General features: G+C 35.1%; 1 protein-coding gene across 2 annotated transcripts; it reads left to right on the forward strand.

Moving 5' to 3' along the window:
* Positions 1 to 2,751: 2,751 nt before the first annotated feature.
* On the forward strand, positions 2,752 to 17,502 carry LOC110446706 (centrosomal protein of 83 kDa-like). Of its 2 annotated transcripts, none has more exons than XM_021491993.1 (12): positions 2,752 to 2,869; positions 3,228 to 3,456; positions 4,749 to 4,899; positions 5,268 to 5,492; positions 6,033 to 6,281; positions 6,910 to 7,156; positions 7,674 to 7,818; positions 8,236 to 8,385; positions 9,046 to 9,409; positions 10,323 to 10,423; positions 11,957 to 12,152; positions 15,639 to 17,502. In XM_021491993.1, the coding sequence occupies exons 2-12, from the start codon at positions 3,248 to 3,250 to the stop codon at positions 15,942 to 15,944; spliced, it is 2,343 nt and encodes a 780-aa protein (XP_021347668.1). In that variant the 5' UTR covers positions 2,752 to 2,869; positions 3,228 to 3,247; the 3' UTR covers positions 15,945 to 17,502. The 2 variants fall into 2 exon arrangements, with proteins under 2 accessions (XP_021347668.1, XP_021347669.1); XM_021491994.1 differs by lacking the exon at positions 2,752 to 2,869 and adding an exon at positions 2,890 to 3,116.
* The last annotated feature ends 460 nt before the right edge of the window (positions 17,503 to 17,962 follow it).

Below are 17,962 nucleotides of genomic sequence, written 5' to 3' on the forward strand. Positions count from 1 at the left end.
CTCACCTGACCAGGTGTAACGCTGTTTGGTATAAGACGCATGCCCTTATCTATTTCTTGCTCCACTGTAGACAGGCAACTATAGATAAAGAAAATTCCAGCTTCCACATCAAAATTTAAACGGGTTGTATTCATGTTGATAATTCTACATGAACCTTTGACTGGATAGTTTTATTATCGTTGATTATTCCCCCACGTTAACTTTTACTGGTTGTATCCATGATGAATTTCCAAGAAAATTAACCTTTGTCTGGTGTTATTATCGGCTTCTGTTCTACGTTAACGTTTGACCGGTTGCAGTCATGGGCCCACTTGTATAAAACATCTCAAAGTTAAGGAAAATCTCAAGCAATGTAGTGTCTATGGGAAATCTTAGACTTGAGGAAATCTCAAGAGTTGTGATGTTTTATACAAGTGGGCCATGGTGATTATTTCATATAAACATTTGATTGTGTGTTTCGTTTTTGTTTTTGTTTTTGTTTAGGGTTATTTCTCCATAATAACTTTTGGCCGGCTGTATCCAGGCTGGTGTTTTACTATTGTAGAGTAATGGTGATGTATCAGCTATCTCGGACAATTTGCATCGGTAAAAGTTGGACATTCACGCTGTTACATGGGTAAACTTAAATTGTATTGATATGTCGTCTCCTATACAACGTGCCATTGTGAGACAGAATCGCTGAGGTTCACCATGTGAGACTGGAATATATATAGTTCGTTGAAATTTTATCGACATAAATGAAATGAATATCCCTTTATACAGGATATTTGGGTGTTTTTGTGTCGCCTGCGAAAAGCTGGTGACACATAGGTATTGCTATGTCGGCGTCGGCGTCGGCACAGAGGTTTTCGTGCGCAAACTCAAACTTCATGCAGTGCTTCCTTACCAAAAGTGCTTGCTTGGTATTGCTTTTCAGGTCCGAAGGTCAAAGGTCAAGGTCACTGTTACTATAAATAGAAAATCTGTTTTCGTGCGATAACTTGAGTTTCATTGGGCCGATCAAACTCAATCTTCATGTAGTTCTTACTTACCAAAAGTGCTTGAGATTACTTTTCAGGTCCGGAGGTCAAAGGTCAATGGAACATGGAATATGGAACAATAATAAGCTTCTCGTAGTTATTTATACTGAGCAAATATATGTCTACATGCTATAGCCAGTTGCTCTAAAAATAGACTTGACGTAAGGTAATACCTCGTCCCTCAATGTTTCCTATGGGGTATTCAACCTATTTTGAGAGGGAATTCATATGAAAGGACATGGGGTCAGTTCCTCATCCCTCACTGGTCCCTCACTGATCCATCCCGTCAGGGAGGGATTTACTATAAATATAGAGGTAGGGATAAAGTGGCGTAGAACTCTCATTTCCTATTCATCACCTTATTTCTCAATGTAATCACTTATTTATCGCTTTACCAAATCCTGATAATAAAGATAGATCCCGAAATATATAACTTCGTCTGGAATAGTGAGATTGGTAACATTAAAAGAGATGTAATTATTAAAAACTTTTCGGATGGTGGTCTCAAAATGATTCATATTAAATCATTTAAAGACTCATTAAAACTAACTTGGATTAGAAGATTTATCTCAACAACAGGAAAATGAAAAATTATTTTAAATTCAACTATTGATAAAAACCTTCTTTTGAATTGTGGATCAGAGTACATTTCTTTCTGACATAATAACTGTAAAAATCTCTTCTGGAAAGATATCTTTCTTGCATGGAAAAATCTTACTGTTCTTGAGGAAAATATTCAGACTCAAAATTGGTATAGGAAGGGTGTTGTAGCTAAGACTTAAAAATGGATAACAACAACGTCTTCATTTTTTTATAATTCAGAGAAATATATGGTGTTAGAGCAAATTTCTTACATTACTATGGTAAAAACGAGCTTTGCAGATGGTGTAACTTTACCCATCCAAAAATAGACCATCCTTTTATTCCAAGAAATAAACAAATATTTGCTAAAAAAAAGATTTTTTAACGTGCTTAGTAAAAATGATGTAATTGCAAGTGGAATAAAAAAAAAGGCTGGGATGAAAATTTTGAATTTGATGAAAGACTCTCTTTCTTTGTAACAAAGAATACAAAATTGCAATGGTTCCAATGTGTCCCGATTTAGGTACAGCACGGAAATAGATTATTATTTGCTATATTTGCTATATTTGCTAAGGACCCCATTGAAAATAAGCCACTTTGTGGCTTTAGGGGCAATCCTAGGTAAATGGCAATCACCACCACTCCTATTATGCGATCTATTTTTTATTTATAAATACCTTCATTTACTAAAATAGTCAGTCTCATTTTGTCTCATTTTATAGTAATATCTGCCTTTTTTTTACAGTGTATCAGACCTTTTTTTAGATTTTTATACTCTGTGATATATGTCAATGATTGAATTAAAAAAAACCTTTTATTTACAAGCTGCAATGTGATTTTAATTATATATTTTATTCTAAAATCAAATGTGATATCTTGTAATAACATGACTGTTTTACCTGAATAAATATTATTATTATTATTATCTAAGTTCGTGGGTACAGTGACGGTAGACCTTATAAAATGTGGTTAATGATGGAAACATTAACTTATACTGCATGCTGATTCATTGGAATCACAAAAAACACAGCTTTTTGTGTTTTTGTGACTTGGGTATACCACGGAACTAGAGTAGTATTTTTCTGTCTTCTCTTTCCTCGTTACCGACCGGAAACACGGTCCGGGTCCGTCATCTAATTCGAACGTTAACTTGACAGGAAGACTGGTTTGCACATGCGTAGCTTTGGTGTTGACATTTTTTGAACAACGTAAACATCATGATGTGGTGGTTCGAGAACTTATATCATTTACCTGTAGACCGATAAAGGGTACGATAGATATTGATCGATTGCAAAAAGTGTTTTAAATACCGAACTATTTAATGGTTGATATTAATCTCTTATGGTCAGATGTAGAATTATAATAACCGGGAATACACTGATGTGTCCAGGCACGTTTTGAGTTTCGGGGCCAAAATAGGTTGTTGAAAATGAAACCATTTACTCACTTATGATATGATATTTTATGTATGCAGACGAAACTGTTATTAGTAAAATGGAATAATACTACGAAAAGGTAAGAAGAACATAATTTTCTTCGCATTCTTAAATAATAGATAGACAGTAAAACCGGCCTAAAGTAGATGTTACTACTGTAAAACTAACGATAATTTTCTTATAATTGCAGGCAAAGTTGAGATTGACGTCATGGCCAGTAGCAGCTTTTTGGGGGCCTCTGGAGGCATGGGTTTAAATGCAAGCCTTCCTCCATTGCCGCCGTCCCCTGGACAAAGCTTGGCCCAAAAACTTCCCCAACTTGCAACAGAAACAGAATTACAGAAAATGTTGACTGACGAGCGAATGAGGAGTCAAATGCACAGAACAAATTATGAACAGTTAAAACAAGAGCATAGAAGGTTTGTAGCATGTAGACTAAGCCAATATATATGGACAGGCACGCTACCCAACTTCGATTCAAACTATGTTTTACAGCTTTTTAACTTGACCTTTTTTTATAAGTTGCTGTTTGCCACTCTCCACAAAAGCATTTGGAAAATGTAAGCATGCTTTCTGTTAGTGCTCATACAGTCATGGAAGGATGGAAGTATAGGTTACGAGAGTTTGTTCTATATACTTACATACACGTCTTTATAGAACACACTATATATTTGTAACCTATATACCCATACTTCCATTACTGTATGAGCACCAATTCAACAGAAAGCACACTGCCATTCTTAAATCAGAACTCACATGCATCTGTGACCTTCATTAGGTCTGCCTAGAGGTGTTGCATCTGGCAACCTTACCCTACGTATATGTTAGCTCATTTGTAGAGCTGAAACTGGGGTGACTGGTTTGATCTCTGATGTAAGCACATGTTTACTACTCTCTTTCCTGTTGCAAATGGTGTCCATGGCTCTCCCTATGGTGATGGAGTTCGAACCTTGGTTGTCGTGGTGTTTGTGGGCAGACACAGTTAAAAAAGAAGTAGTAGTTTTAAAGTATACTTTAGTCATGATTACCTTCTACAGTAACTTCGTACAAGAGGCTAAAATATTTTCCTTTAGTTCATTTGGTACAGCAGAGGCCCAGGAAACTGGGGTACGCTGGTACAATCCTCGGTGGAAGTACAAGCTGGTCACTGTATGGCATATTCGAATTCCCTCCCACTGTTAGGGAGATCTCAATTTTGGCAGGGAAATTTTCATTGCAAAAACTGGATTTTGTACCAGAGTCAGCATGTAGAACTTCCTTTTATATTGAACAATATTGGTATAAATACAATAGCAATTTCTTATAAATGTTATTGAAACAGAAGACACACACCTATTGTTTTTTATAGACACATCTTCAACAATCTAAGAATTGTTAACACAATATTTAATTGCTGAGAGGTTTCCATCCTTCAGAATGAGTTTCAAGTTTTGGAATTAAAATAAACGGAGACTAGCTCCTTATAAGTTATAGCTATACATATATATACTATAAGGCACAACGAGACATCATGCTTAAGAAGATAAAAAAAAAATGTAGGTAAAGTAATTATAAATTGTAACATTAATGAAACTGATTACTTATTGGATACAACATATCACAATACTTGGATTACAATACATTTTTACTCAATACCGAAAGAGTTCCATATGTAGCTGAAAATAATGGGTCATGATTTGGTTTGCATTATGTTGTTTATATGTGGTTGTAGACTGCAGGATGAATACTCTAAACTGGAGGATGAAATTAAGCACACGATTGAGGAGAGTAAGATTGTGCAGGAGAAGTACAAGACAATGTACGAACAAGCCAGGAAAGATCTGACTTGTAAGTCGGAACAGCTGGAGGATCTACGCAGCAAGGTAGCTATATGAACTTTTGGGTTTAAAAGAATCTACTTGACATTTGTTTTGACCCTCCAAATTTAATGAAAAATGTAATTTAGTTCTGAAATTGCTTATATATTAATGCCCAATGCAAGGATCAAATGAAAGTCATGACGTGGCAACAAAGTTTAAGCATAATATTATACTGTGAAATAGTACTTGATTGTACAAGTTTAAAGATATACATATATATCAAAAAGGGTATAAGCATGAATTAAATTTAACAGCAACAAATTCAAAAATATTATACCAATCCTAAATGTTATGTCAAAATTCTCATAGAGGCATGGAGTTGTTTTAATGAGACTGTGTTATTTATTTTACTTGTTGTATTTACCTGTCAGGTGGTGACTCCCCAACGTTTGGAGATCCTGAAGATGCAGGTGGTGGATGATATGGAGAGGACATACAAAGAGAAGTACCACAGACAGGAAACGGAGCTGGATGAGTACAAGTCCTCTTGTACTAAACTCAAGTATGAGGTGGCCTTTGTTAAGTCTGAGTTTGAACATGGCACACTGGAAAGCCAGCGCATTATTGATGAACTACGGTTACAGCATGAGGCAGAGGTGGGTTGGTTACCATATAACATTCTCCCAAATGCAGATCAAGGCAGTGTCTTTCGGTATATGAAGGAAAGACTTTTAACCAAGCTTGGTAAATTCATGGACATTTTTCTCGGTTATAATTGAGTTTTGATTACTGCAATCACTTTTGTTTGTAAGGCATATTCTTTCATAGTAATCATCAGTTAAATGAAAGTGTTCAAAAGTTTTGATACCAAGGCAACCAGAGCTATTTAAGGTAAATCTAGGGCAAGTATATACAAGACCCTGTCCCCTGTAAAATTTCTACTGTTTTTTCCTCAAATTTTCTTTTTTTCTTTTTGTAAGAGATACTTTTCTAAGTCAAGGTACAAACATGAATGTTTAAACAGTAAGTGAGATACTGTAGATGAAATAAAACTGAGTTTTGAAAGACAATTAACATCAATTTACAAAATGTATGTAAACTTTTAAGATTATCTCCCTTGGATTTAGTAATATTTCTAAATATTTAAACTATAAATATGGACATATACACAGACCCTATTACACCATTTGTTACAGGTGTCAAATCTACGGAAGGAGCGAGAGTTGACCTTGACAAAGATGAAGGCAGAGGGTACTCTGGACTCTGAGCGAGTGCGTGTCTTGCAACGCGAGAATGCTCAAATACACCTTAAGCTCAAGAGCTTAAGTACAGAAATGGAGGAAATCCAGGCTCAGCGAGAGAAACAGAGTTTTGATGTGGACCACCTGAATCGTGTGCAGGCCAAACAGATCGCAGAGTTCACTGCATCTATCAAGGCTATAGAGGTATGGAGAAGGAATATGTGAGGGATTTAGTATAACTTATATAGAGGATCTGTCATAAGTTTCCCTTCACTCGCGAAAACGAGTATCATCAATCTAATATGAAGGGAAATGAATGACAGATTCTTTTTATCATATAATACGAAGTAAACTTTATAGTTGTGATCTGAAACGAGTATTTTGCACTTGGCCGTCTCCGAAATGATGGAAATGTTGTACGTTCGCTTCACAATGACGTGACATCACATTGATTGTTCCTATTCGATTGTGACGTCATTTACGCATGTACATAATCATAATTTATGTGATGGCTTTATGACACTGCATAACACCATATTCACATGATAAAACTGACAAATTCATTGAATGTTATATAAAAAAATACAGATTTGTCGGTGAAACTATGACTCTTTTTCAAATTTTCTTACCTTTATGTTGTAAAGGTGTGTTTATCAACTATATTTTCGGGAGTGTGATGTATCGTCCTTGTATATTGGAGTTAGCGTGACAGTATATTGTGATATTTACAGACATAGAGGTATTGTCAGTGTGATATAGTGTATTTTGATATAGGTAGTTTACAGACAGAGATGTAATATTAGTGTGACATAGTATAGTTTGGTGTTTACAGACCGAGAGGGAGTCTCTACGGAAACAGGTGGAGCAGCTCCAGCGTGACTTGTCTGGCACAGGAGACACTCACAACAAACTGATCTCTCGCACACATGAAGTGGAACGTGAAAACATCCTCCTCAAAAACAAGGCAGATGAGGTATCTCATAAGAGTAAGGTAGATCTCACCAATCTTAAGATGGACATGCTGAAACAACGGGGAGATCTGGAGCGTGATCGGGACAGACTCGCCAACCTCATCGATGGTAGGTTATAATAGCAATCTACATGTGTTCCAGTCAACTTTATAAATGTCCGTGAGTCCTAAGTATTATTGTCGGACTTGATTTTAGTATGTGTTGTGTACTAGTAGCTCATCAATCCATTACCATGGCTGTTGATAGGACATTAAACAATACTAAACCAAAACCATTCATTTCAATACCCCACACGATTCACTGTAGATGTCGCAGCAGTGACTGGTGGTGATACTGGAATTAGTATCACTGAATGACTTTATTGAAAAGTTAAAATATTAGAATAACACAATCCAGGCAGTGCAAGAGATTGAAAAATAAATCAACATTATCATATGAATAATATATGTGCATAAAGTATTGTTTAAGTATTCAAAGCATTGATTTTCTGATCGCTGTATGCGTCATCATGAATGAGAAATATTTTATGATATATTAAACCACTAATGATTTTTTTTCAAAGAAAAATCAACTTTTGGTGTAAACTATTTGAGTGAATTATTGACCTATTGTGATACTTTGACAGACCTGACGACAAAGCTGGAGATTTCCAAACACACCGTTGACCAGCAGTCTCGCAGTCTGGCTGAGAAGGAGAGGGAGGCTGCACGTCGTGTCCAGGGCGCCCGCGAGGAGGAGTTTGAAAAATTCACAAGGCTGGAGAGTGAGAAGTAGGTCACCGGAATTTAACATAACGGCTTGTCTATGTATAGTCTACTGAATAACTTAAACTTGTTATTGTATTATGTAGAATATTATTATCTTTAATTCACATGCATATGTATGGGTTTAAGTATCATGTATTAAATATGTGAAAGATGTATGCTATAATAAAAACGATAAATTTTCTTTTTCAACAGTGTACAGCTAATGAAACTTGTGAATATTTCTTTTTCCAGTGTGAAAAGAGATACACTTCCTTTATTACTCACCTGATATCAAAATAGTATTCTTACGCTTTTCACTTTGCTATTTTGTACCAGGTTTAAGTATTTCTATGAATATTATCCAGTTCATGACACGCATACTTGAAAGTATGTTTAAATCAATATGATTGCATCATCTGAATGTTCTAAAATCTGCTACAGACTTGCCATGGAAACGAAATTACAAGAGATTGAGAGAAGAAAAATTGACGAGGAAGCCCAGAAACATGCACAGAGAGAGAAGACAGAGGAGAGGATCCGGGCGGCCATGGATCAGAAAGATATCGCAGAGCGTGAACTTCTTGTGATAAAGTATGACACCAATTAGTTGTATTACTGATTGTTAAAATTATACCGTGGTTATATCTGGTAAAGGTCAACCAGATATAGGCAATGTCCTAAAACAGGCATGGCAGTCTTAACTCATTGTAAAATTCTGCATATATGTAATGAAATTATTCATAACATAAGTTTTATGTTAGATGTAAGGACTGCATTCAATTGCAGACAGGAAGATATAAATAATATACATGATGATACTCATAGAGGGTATTTCTGTATGTGATTGTTGATTAGGACATTCAAGTTAAAAATATCCATTACTCATCGAGGGTAAAATAAAAGATAATAGGTGGTAGAAAGTTTTTTGTTTTTGAGGCAAAAATGGTATTATATGCATTATGAATTGAATGACCATCTTTTGGTAATGCTTTTGAAATTGATGTACCATGACCTTGTATTGGGTGGGGATGTTATAAAAATGCTATAGTCCTGATCGATTATCATTGTTGCTACAGGTAACTGGTGACTGAATATGAGCTGGATCAATACTTTTCATATAATATTTTGAAAGAAAAAATGAGCCCCTTATTCTATGCCGTTCGTATAAATGTTGTTCTTCATTTACACGTAGCTGTTTACACATCTCCATCTTTAATACAACCAGCTCCCATTGTTCCCTTTCTGTTACAGAACAAAACTAACTCACTCACAGTCAACATCAGACCAGCTAGAAAGAGAAAGGCGTGAAAACTCTGAACTGAAAAGTAAAGTGAACAAAGTAGAAACAGAACTCAGCAGTTACATGGGAAATGAACATGAAATGACTGATGAAAACATCAGATTACGCAATCAAGTAGAACTCTTAAAGGAGGAAGTGAAGCTTACAAAAGATCAGTTACATAGAATTCAGGATAACCACGATTTAATAGTAGCTCAGCAAAAAACGGCCTTCACGGACGACAGAACACAACTTGAATTACGGGTACATGAACTTGAAAACAAACTTGGCATAGCCCAGAAGAAGTATCAAAAGGCTTGCACTGTATACAAGAAGGTAAGATTTCTTTGAGAAGTGTTTATTTCATGTATTGCATTGCAGCACAATGCTGCTATATCAGTAAGACACTGAGTTTGTCTCGAACTGAATTTGAGCCTAAGGATTTCTGATCCACCGCCAAAACCTAAATTTAAAGTAGAACTTTTTTTTCGGCATGACTTGAGATTTGCTAAACTATTTCTAAAAAGAAAACCATACCTTGTGGGTTTTTTATGCCCAACTATTAAATAAGAAATAAACAAAATGTAATCAACAACAGTGTTCTGAATTTAAAGAATTAGCAAGGCTTACCAACTGAGCTACCTGGTCAGCAGGAGTGTCCTGGCACAATTGGCTAGTCATATCGAAAACGAAATAAAGGGGAGGTTACTGTATATATATACAAAAACAACAGTGCTATGGGATCCTTGAGTCTCCCTATGAAATCTGTGTTAGTTTGAGCTCAGCTTTAGGCTGGGCAAACGTTTTTGGGATAATGTCTAATAGTAAACAATGCACCTTAATGGTATGGCTGAATAAAGTGCTTGATAGCTTGGTGATGTACAGAGTATCTTAAGAATACAGGAGAGATGAGATAATAAGCTTGAACTGTATAACTTAATGTCTGTTTAATATTCAAAATGCAGATTTATGTAATAAGTTTAATTCTTTAATTACTTTATATAGTCATGTGTATATATATATATACCAACTAGTATCATTGGAATATTTACTAGGTTGGTAACAACAACTTATTAATTGAGGAACGTTCCTTGTATTGTAATGTACCAGGCTCCGTAGCACTATTGATAAACATTCCTTGTATTGTGATGTACCAGGCTCTGTAGCACTATTGATAAACATTCCTTGTATTGTGATGCACCAGGCTCAGTAACACTATTAATACATTTCCTGTGTAATCTGTAAACAGTATAAGAAACGTAGTCAGCATGTCGTGGAGAATACCCGGGACCGACTTCAACTGATGGAGGCAAAAAATGAAGAGCTGCAGTTGGAAAAGAAAGCTCTAGAGTAAGTATATTGATTGAGTACTGTGATTAGTGAAGGCACAAATAGGTGTGCTTAGCTGTCACTTTACTATTATAATAGTGGTATATACAGGACAATCCTTTTTTAGGTCACCTGAGCTTTAGCTCAAGTGACCTATTGCTATCCGTTTTCGTCCGTCGTCGTCCGTCGTCCGTCGTCCGTTAACATTTTACATTTCAAACTTAAAGTCAAGTTCTGCTGGGCCGATTGAACTGAAAGTTGATAGGAATGATCGCCTCATGGTCCTGACAAAGTGTTGTTATTTTTCGGGTCGATCAGAAATCCAATATGGCCGCCACGGCCACCATTTTGAAAACCTATTTCAAACTTAAAGTCAAGTTCTGCTGGACCGATTGAACTGAAAGTTGGTAGGAATGATCGCCTCATGGTCCTGACAAAGTGTTGTTATTTTTTGGGTCGATCAGAAATCCAATATGGCCACCACGGCCGCCATTTTGAAAACCTATTTCAAACTTAAAGTCAAGTTCTGCTGGACCGATTGAACTTAAAGTTTGTAGGAATGATCGACTCATGGTCCTGACAAAGTGTTGTTATTTTTCAGGTCAATCATAAATCCAATATGGCCGCCACGGCCACCATTTTGAAAACATATTTCAAACTTAAAGTCAAGTTCTGCTAGGCCGATTGAACTGAAACTTTGTAGGAATGATTGACTCATGGTCCTGACAAAGTGTTGTTATTTTTCAGGTCGATCAGAAATCCAATATGGCCACCACAGCTGCCATTTTGGTAAACTATTTCAAACTTAAAGTAAAGATCTACTTGGCCGATTGAACTGAAACTTTGTAGGAATGATCGAATCATGGTCCTGACAAAGTGTTGTTATTTTTCGGGTCAATCAGAAATACAATTTGGCTGCCATGGCCGCTATTTTGCTACTAAGTTCTAATAGGCCGATCTCACTTAAAATTGGTCTAGGAATGATCAGCTCATGGTCCTGACAAAGTTAAGTTAACATTATACTATTTTTTACTCAAATTGGTACATATTTCAACAACAAAAATAAATACTATAGACTCAGGTGACCGTTAAGGCCCATGGGCCTCTTGTTGTACTCCTTTCCTGTTGTTTTGACTTATAATTATTGGTTTTCCCTGAGCATAGAAATGATGAAATACTGTACGGAAAAAACTTTTTTTTTTTAATTCTGTTATTTGTCTTTACTCTTTAAACCAGTGTGAAGTATATAAATACTGTGTCTGAATATATACCTGTTGGTAAAAGTATAATATCACAAAATGAAAAGTTATGGCTTGAACGATCTGCTTTGTAATTGTTATGAATGCACTAGTTTGCATACATATTTACCAAAACTACAGTTGGTGGAAAATGTAGAATACGGGCTAGGTAATATATAATTTTATTACTTAAAATGTTTAAGGAAAATAAGTTAAATATACCGTGATCTGTTGAAGGGCAGCCATCAAAATTGGATATAATGTTTCTTTTGTTGCTAAGGTTGACAGCGTGTCAAGGTAATCTCTCTGTTTGTAGGTGTTGTGTGCCACAGGATACCTATAACAAACTGAAGAAGCAGTGGAAAGACCTACAGAGACGTCACGGCGAGTTTCGTCGTTTCCTGCTCTCCACTGGAGGCTTACAGCAGGTAGCCATAGGAGACATGTCATTTGGATCTGTGAATCTGGCAATGGATGCAACTATCTTACCCAATGTCAGCTTCACGGAGCAGGTAAAGTCTAAACTGAAACTCTCTCACAGTATCATTGCGACTTTACAGCACACTGTGACAGTATTCTCCATATAGTTCTAAATAACCAAAGAGAAATATTTCTTCTCACGCATAACATCATATTTTATAGATCATTAGATTTCTGCATAAAAATTGTATCAATTTACTATTTCATTTTCATTCGAAATTGGATCATTTAGTATTTTTTTACATTTTTTTATCACAACAAGTGTAATTATGTTTATTAATCACTTAAGTGTACATGTACCAAGCCTAGTTTTCTATGTCTTCATGTTAACTGTGAATGTGGTCAACATGTTGGAATTTGATATATATGTCATGTTAGTACACTTGTTTTAAGTTATAATGTCTTTCAGTATGATTTAAGTTTCATTTTTGTGTTCTACTTTACCGTCACAGTGCTATTATTACATATATATACTGAATGTTTGCAAGGGTGCCAAACTTTACCATACTCCAATGTTTAATGTATAATAAGTTAAAACAGCAAACTTGAAAATGAAGAAATGATGAAAAATTGACTGATATGAGAAAGATAACACAATACCATTGAATATTAGAAAAATAGATTGAGGCTCTAGCATTTCAAGAGTACCAGGGTAACTAACAGAGACTTATGTAGTACACTATACTAGTAAGTAATAAACATTGTCCTGTCTACCAAGGTTTGGCATCCTTGTCTGTTGATGACGATGTTCTAATCATACGTTTTTACCTGTCACCTCACCTCTTTGATTTCCAGCCCAAAACTCAGTAGATAGTACAGGCTTGAGGTAGGATGCCCGGCAGCATCGCTGTTCACCTCTGTTGTATATTACTCTCCTGGTATTGAGGAATTTCACATGCCTGCCTTCACCTACATACTCGCATCTTAATATCCTGCCATCATATCCTAAACTGTATATACATTGTCTATCACCTGATCTCTATAAAGCTTGCTATGGTTACTGCTTTGGTCATCAACCTTGTCATCGTCCTGCTTTGCCAAATATCATAGATTGGTATACATTTTTCGTCCTTTAGAAACCAGATTTTTGGTACACTGTATTATTTGTGGTGTATTTACTTTTCTCTGCACATTTAAATATTTGTGTAAATGAAGCCTCTCTAAATTGAACACCACAAGTACCACGTTTTTCAGTCAGAATGGACGTTTTTTCCAGAAAGAACCGGTCCAATATACATTATCATTTATTGGTGAGATTGTAGTTTAAAAGTATCTTGCTGACACAGATATCCAGATTGTTCAGGGTTCTGTTTAGAAAGGTTTCTGGTTGGTTCAGGGTCGGACAGGTTTGAAAAGTTAGTTACAGGGTTGTACTGTAAAATCCTTGAAAACTGTGTTGTTTTTGAAAAGTACATGCACTTAGATTTTAATTCCCTCTCACATAAAATTAATGAAAAATACTTCTATATTCTAATGAATACTTTCTTCTGTTCTATTTTAGCTAAAAGTCATTTTTGCACAGAAAATTGTTGTTTTACTCCAACACTAATTTGTCTGTCATGTTGTTAGTTGCACAAACAAATCTCATGTTACATTCATATCGTGTTTGCCTATATACTGTCTACTTATTTTATAACAACTGTTCTACAGCTCCATTTGAAATATTCGATTAAATCTGAGTTAGTCAGCAGTATTTGAAATTAGAGACAACTACCCCTTCCTCTCGCCTCATACTCGTATACTCATAAATATATGTATGTGACACATGTGAAATTTCTTGATACCCGTCAAACAATTGATGTTAAATAGTATGTGGTTCAGCATTGAAAGGTTAGCTTTGTCTCAAGACATTCAGGGCTGAATAAAAGCCCTAATACATGAATAGAAATGTAATACTGTACCGTGGGTAATTTGTTTTCATCTAGTATTGTATGACAGAAAACAAAACCAACCTGATCAATGCTGACTTCATTTATTGCATGCATTCGCAGGTTAAGGACACTGGGGTCTGGTGATGTTAATCAAAACCAGGGTGCACACTATAACTACTAGTATTAATAGGTTAACATTGACCTAAGTGTCCAAGGGTAGCGCATGTACACTCAGTGTCTCTTTATAGTCTGGATGAATAGTATTTCAGTATATATGTATTTCATTAGCATTAAAACGGGTATTAAAACAGTTTTACTGTCAGATGTATAATGTGGAATTTTTACCACAGTTAAGTTAAAATATGTTTTGTGTTCCATTTAAGAAATAGTTACTAGTCATTGGAAACCAGTGTCATTATTCTCGTCGATGTTCCTGCATGTTTAAATTATGCATGTTTGTGTTGTGATTACATTATTTGTTTAATAGTTATTTACATATTTTATATCTGAAATTTTTCTCTTGCAAAGTCAATTCTGAATGATAAATTGAAACTTAAGAAAAAATATATATAAGAGTGTTAATTTTACGCTATCCCTCATCTTGTTGTCTTAAACAAAATGATGTCCTACAGAAAATTAATTTTGTAATCACTATTAAACACTGAGCACAGTTGTAACAAAACATCAAATGTGCTATACAGCAAATGGATATATATGTAAAATATACATAGAATTTGAAATAGTTTGTGCAAGTTTCCTATTACAATGTAAAAGTTTAATGAGTCACATGATCAATATTATCTTACAAACAGTTCTAGAGAGGTGAAGTGTACAAATACACATGTACAGTTCAGCCCATCAGTTCTATCTTATAAACAGTTCTGGAGAGGTTAAGTGTAGGAAATTTATATAAATCACCATATTTCTTAATACATGTACACCTAATTTCTGTTGTGTCTGATATCTTGTAGACTTATTTCTTACTGTTCTTATAGGCTAACCGTCTAAGTATTTGTTAATATCTCACAAATTAGTTTCACAAATTCTTCTCATAAGTTTGAATTAAAGACAGCAAGTTGAACCAAAACGTGCTGTCTTTCATCAGTTAGTGTTACATTTGTACTGCATGGTACCGTAGTGTAACTGGTCATGTAATATTTGTCAACTTCAACTCAACTTCAGTAAGATGAAACAGTATTTCCCTCAAGCTCTCTTTCCCCCTTTCAATCATAATGAAAAAATAGTTGATATATTCAATTCTTGTGAATGTGTTTTTAAGTGGAAATCAGACTCCTTCCTTACATTAAATCAGAGGTACCGTAATTTAATAATTGTAGATTGCTAAATATAATTTTGAACTTTTCCCTCAAATATCAGATAAATTATCATCAAAATGGTTTAAACACTTTTTATCTGCTCTTGTATGAATTTCTGATTTGAAAATATAGTCCAAGTAGGTTGTTGACAAATCATTTGTATATTTATTATGTAATGGACTTGTAATTTATATCAAAATACATGTATTACAGAACAGGTACCCGATAACAATTGGAGTCATAAATCTGGGCAAATGAATAAGTGAAACTAAAGTTATTTAACTCGTTACAAGACAATGCCATGTTTGATCATTTGTCATTTTATTTTTAGGAGAGGAAACACCAGGAGGACATACGTTTGCTCAAACAGCGTCTAGACGTTGTGGATAGCAACCAGCAGCATCAACTGGAGGATTTGCAGGAGATTGCCCACAGTACATTTAAGGGTTCCCTGCCTGGCCTTGACGACCTGTCGGAGAGGCCACATCCTCACACAGACAGGGAACTCGATGAGAACATCAGGGAAAGCAAAACAGCTGCTGTCGATGAAGATTTTGATGATTATGAAGATGATTATGATGATGATGATGACGATTCAAACAGTGTTGAAAAAGCTGACACAGAAAAGTCTAGCTGATGTGTTTCCTCTGTTCTAGGCCTGTTTTATCTGTGATAATTATCCGTCCCATCAAACTTGGTGTTGATGATGGTGGTGTCGCGTACATGTATACTCAATGTGATCATTTTTACGACAAACATTTTCTAAACTTTTCTATTACTTTAATTTTTGTACTGATGTTGGAAAATGATCAATCAAATCAACTATTTTAACAGCGTTAGACAAACGTTGTTTTGTTGAAATACTTGAATCAAAATTTGCAGTTATCAAAACCCTGATGTCACTGTGTGGTTTGCTCAATCGGAGTGGGGTGACTAATTTGGTGCAACGATTTACCCGAAAGTTTTGACATGACACGAGAAAAACATACCAGATTTTATTGCTGTTACTGATCATGTCGTGTAAACTCTCCACAGGGTATGTGTATCTGATTCGATTTGATATTAACAAGTGTTAAAATACAGCATTATGTTTTCATAAGGTATATATCAAGTGAAAAACGGTGTGCTTGTCGGTGATTTTTGTAGTATTTTCTTTTCATGCGAGTTCCTAGTCCTGAACATCTTTTTTCCAAATTTTGATGAGTCCCATCACTGTAAGGTTATTATATAGTGGATCCTGCAAAAGTTTGGAGAGTCCATCAGGAAAAACACAAGTCTGGGATTTGAATATCTAAGTCCCCAAAATGACTGTCTTGTACTAGATTAGAAGGTAGTTGCTTTTCAAAAAATATGTATCAAACCATAGCATACATCAATTTTGAATTGGAAAAATTACTGTGAACTAATATCATTGAATTTAAAACGTAATCTACATATACTTACGTTTCCAGCTGTAGAGTTACCAAACACTGGTTCTGTAATTAGCTTGACATTAAGTGCTTAACATTGCCAAACCTATCTTGGATCTGATACTCCGTGTTTATTACACGTCACACCAGCACACCTCATTTCCTGTAGTTTTCATTGCCTGTAATAACTGTTATTATAGTACAGTAATTTTCCTCCTATGATACCAGTAGCAGGATGTAAGTCAACATTTTTAGTGATCATTTATCGGTTACATTTTATACATCATGCAGATCTCTTATTATCAATATCTACTCATTATATACTGCCAAACTATTTATTTAACTCCACATATCTTAGTAAAACTGATTTGTGTCAGATCAGGTAACTAGTGCAGAAAAACAATTTTCTATTAAAATGTGAAGTAAAAAGAGTTTCCTCATTTCATACAATTATTTATTCTTGTTTCAAAGTTTTCCTGTCCACACCCTTTAAGGAATAATTTTTGGCGCTTTTATACATTAAGTGGTCTCAAAAAAAAGGTACACAAACATTTGATCAAGAACAGCACTTTTGATTGCCATGTTATTGAACAAGATGTGCATCTGCTTGGCTTGCAAAGATAATTGTTTTGAAATCAAGTTTCATTGAGCATTACATTTCCAACATCTGTTTTGATAGCTGTATTTCCTTTCTACCTACTACATATATTTATATACTCAATGTTTACACTATACATGTCCATGTTGTATATTGTGAATTTAAGTCAATAAATTATATATTACTACTTAACTTCTGAGATTTGTCATTGCACTGCCCGGTTGAGGCTGTATACGTACATATATAGCATCATAGAATCTATATACATGGTAATATAGTTTATATCAAGTTTATTTCCTGACTACAGTACAAGTTACACATTTACCAGTAAATTAATAGACAATTTTATATGCATATTGAATCCAAAATGCTGCCTCAAAATCGGTGTATATGAAAATGTTGTTAAAAGCATTTCTGTGGTTATTAACTTTGGGAAGATCTTTTGCTCAAAATAAGATATAAATAACTCGGAGCATGTTTTGTAGATGCAAGGTCTCCTATAATTATATGAACCAATACTGAACAGAAAGTATGACGACTCCTTTTTGGTACACGGCACACTGTTTGACCAGGATGGCCTTATCTTTGTATGTGACAAAGCAGCACCTTGATCCTATTATGTACCTAGATCCCGAATATGATGTCCAA

The sequence above is a fragment of the Mizuhopecten yessoensis genome, unplaced genomic scaffold, assembly GCF_002113885.1.
Source record: "Mizuhopecten yessoensis strain PY_sf001 unplaced genomic scaffold, ASM211388v2 scaffold2929, whole genome shotgun sequence".
Lineage (NCBI taxonomy): Eukaryota > Metazoa > Mollusca > Bivalvia > Pectinida > Pectinidae > Mizuhopecten > Mizuhopecten yessoensis.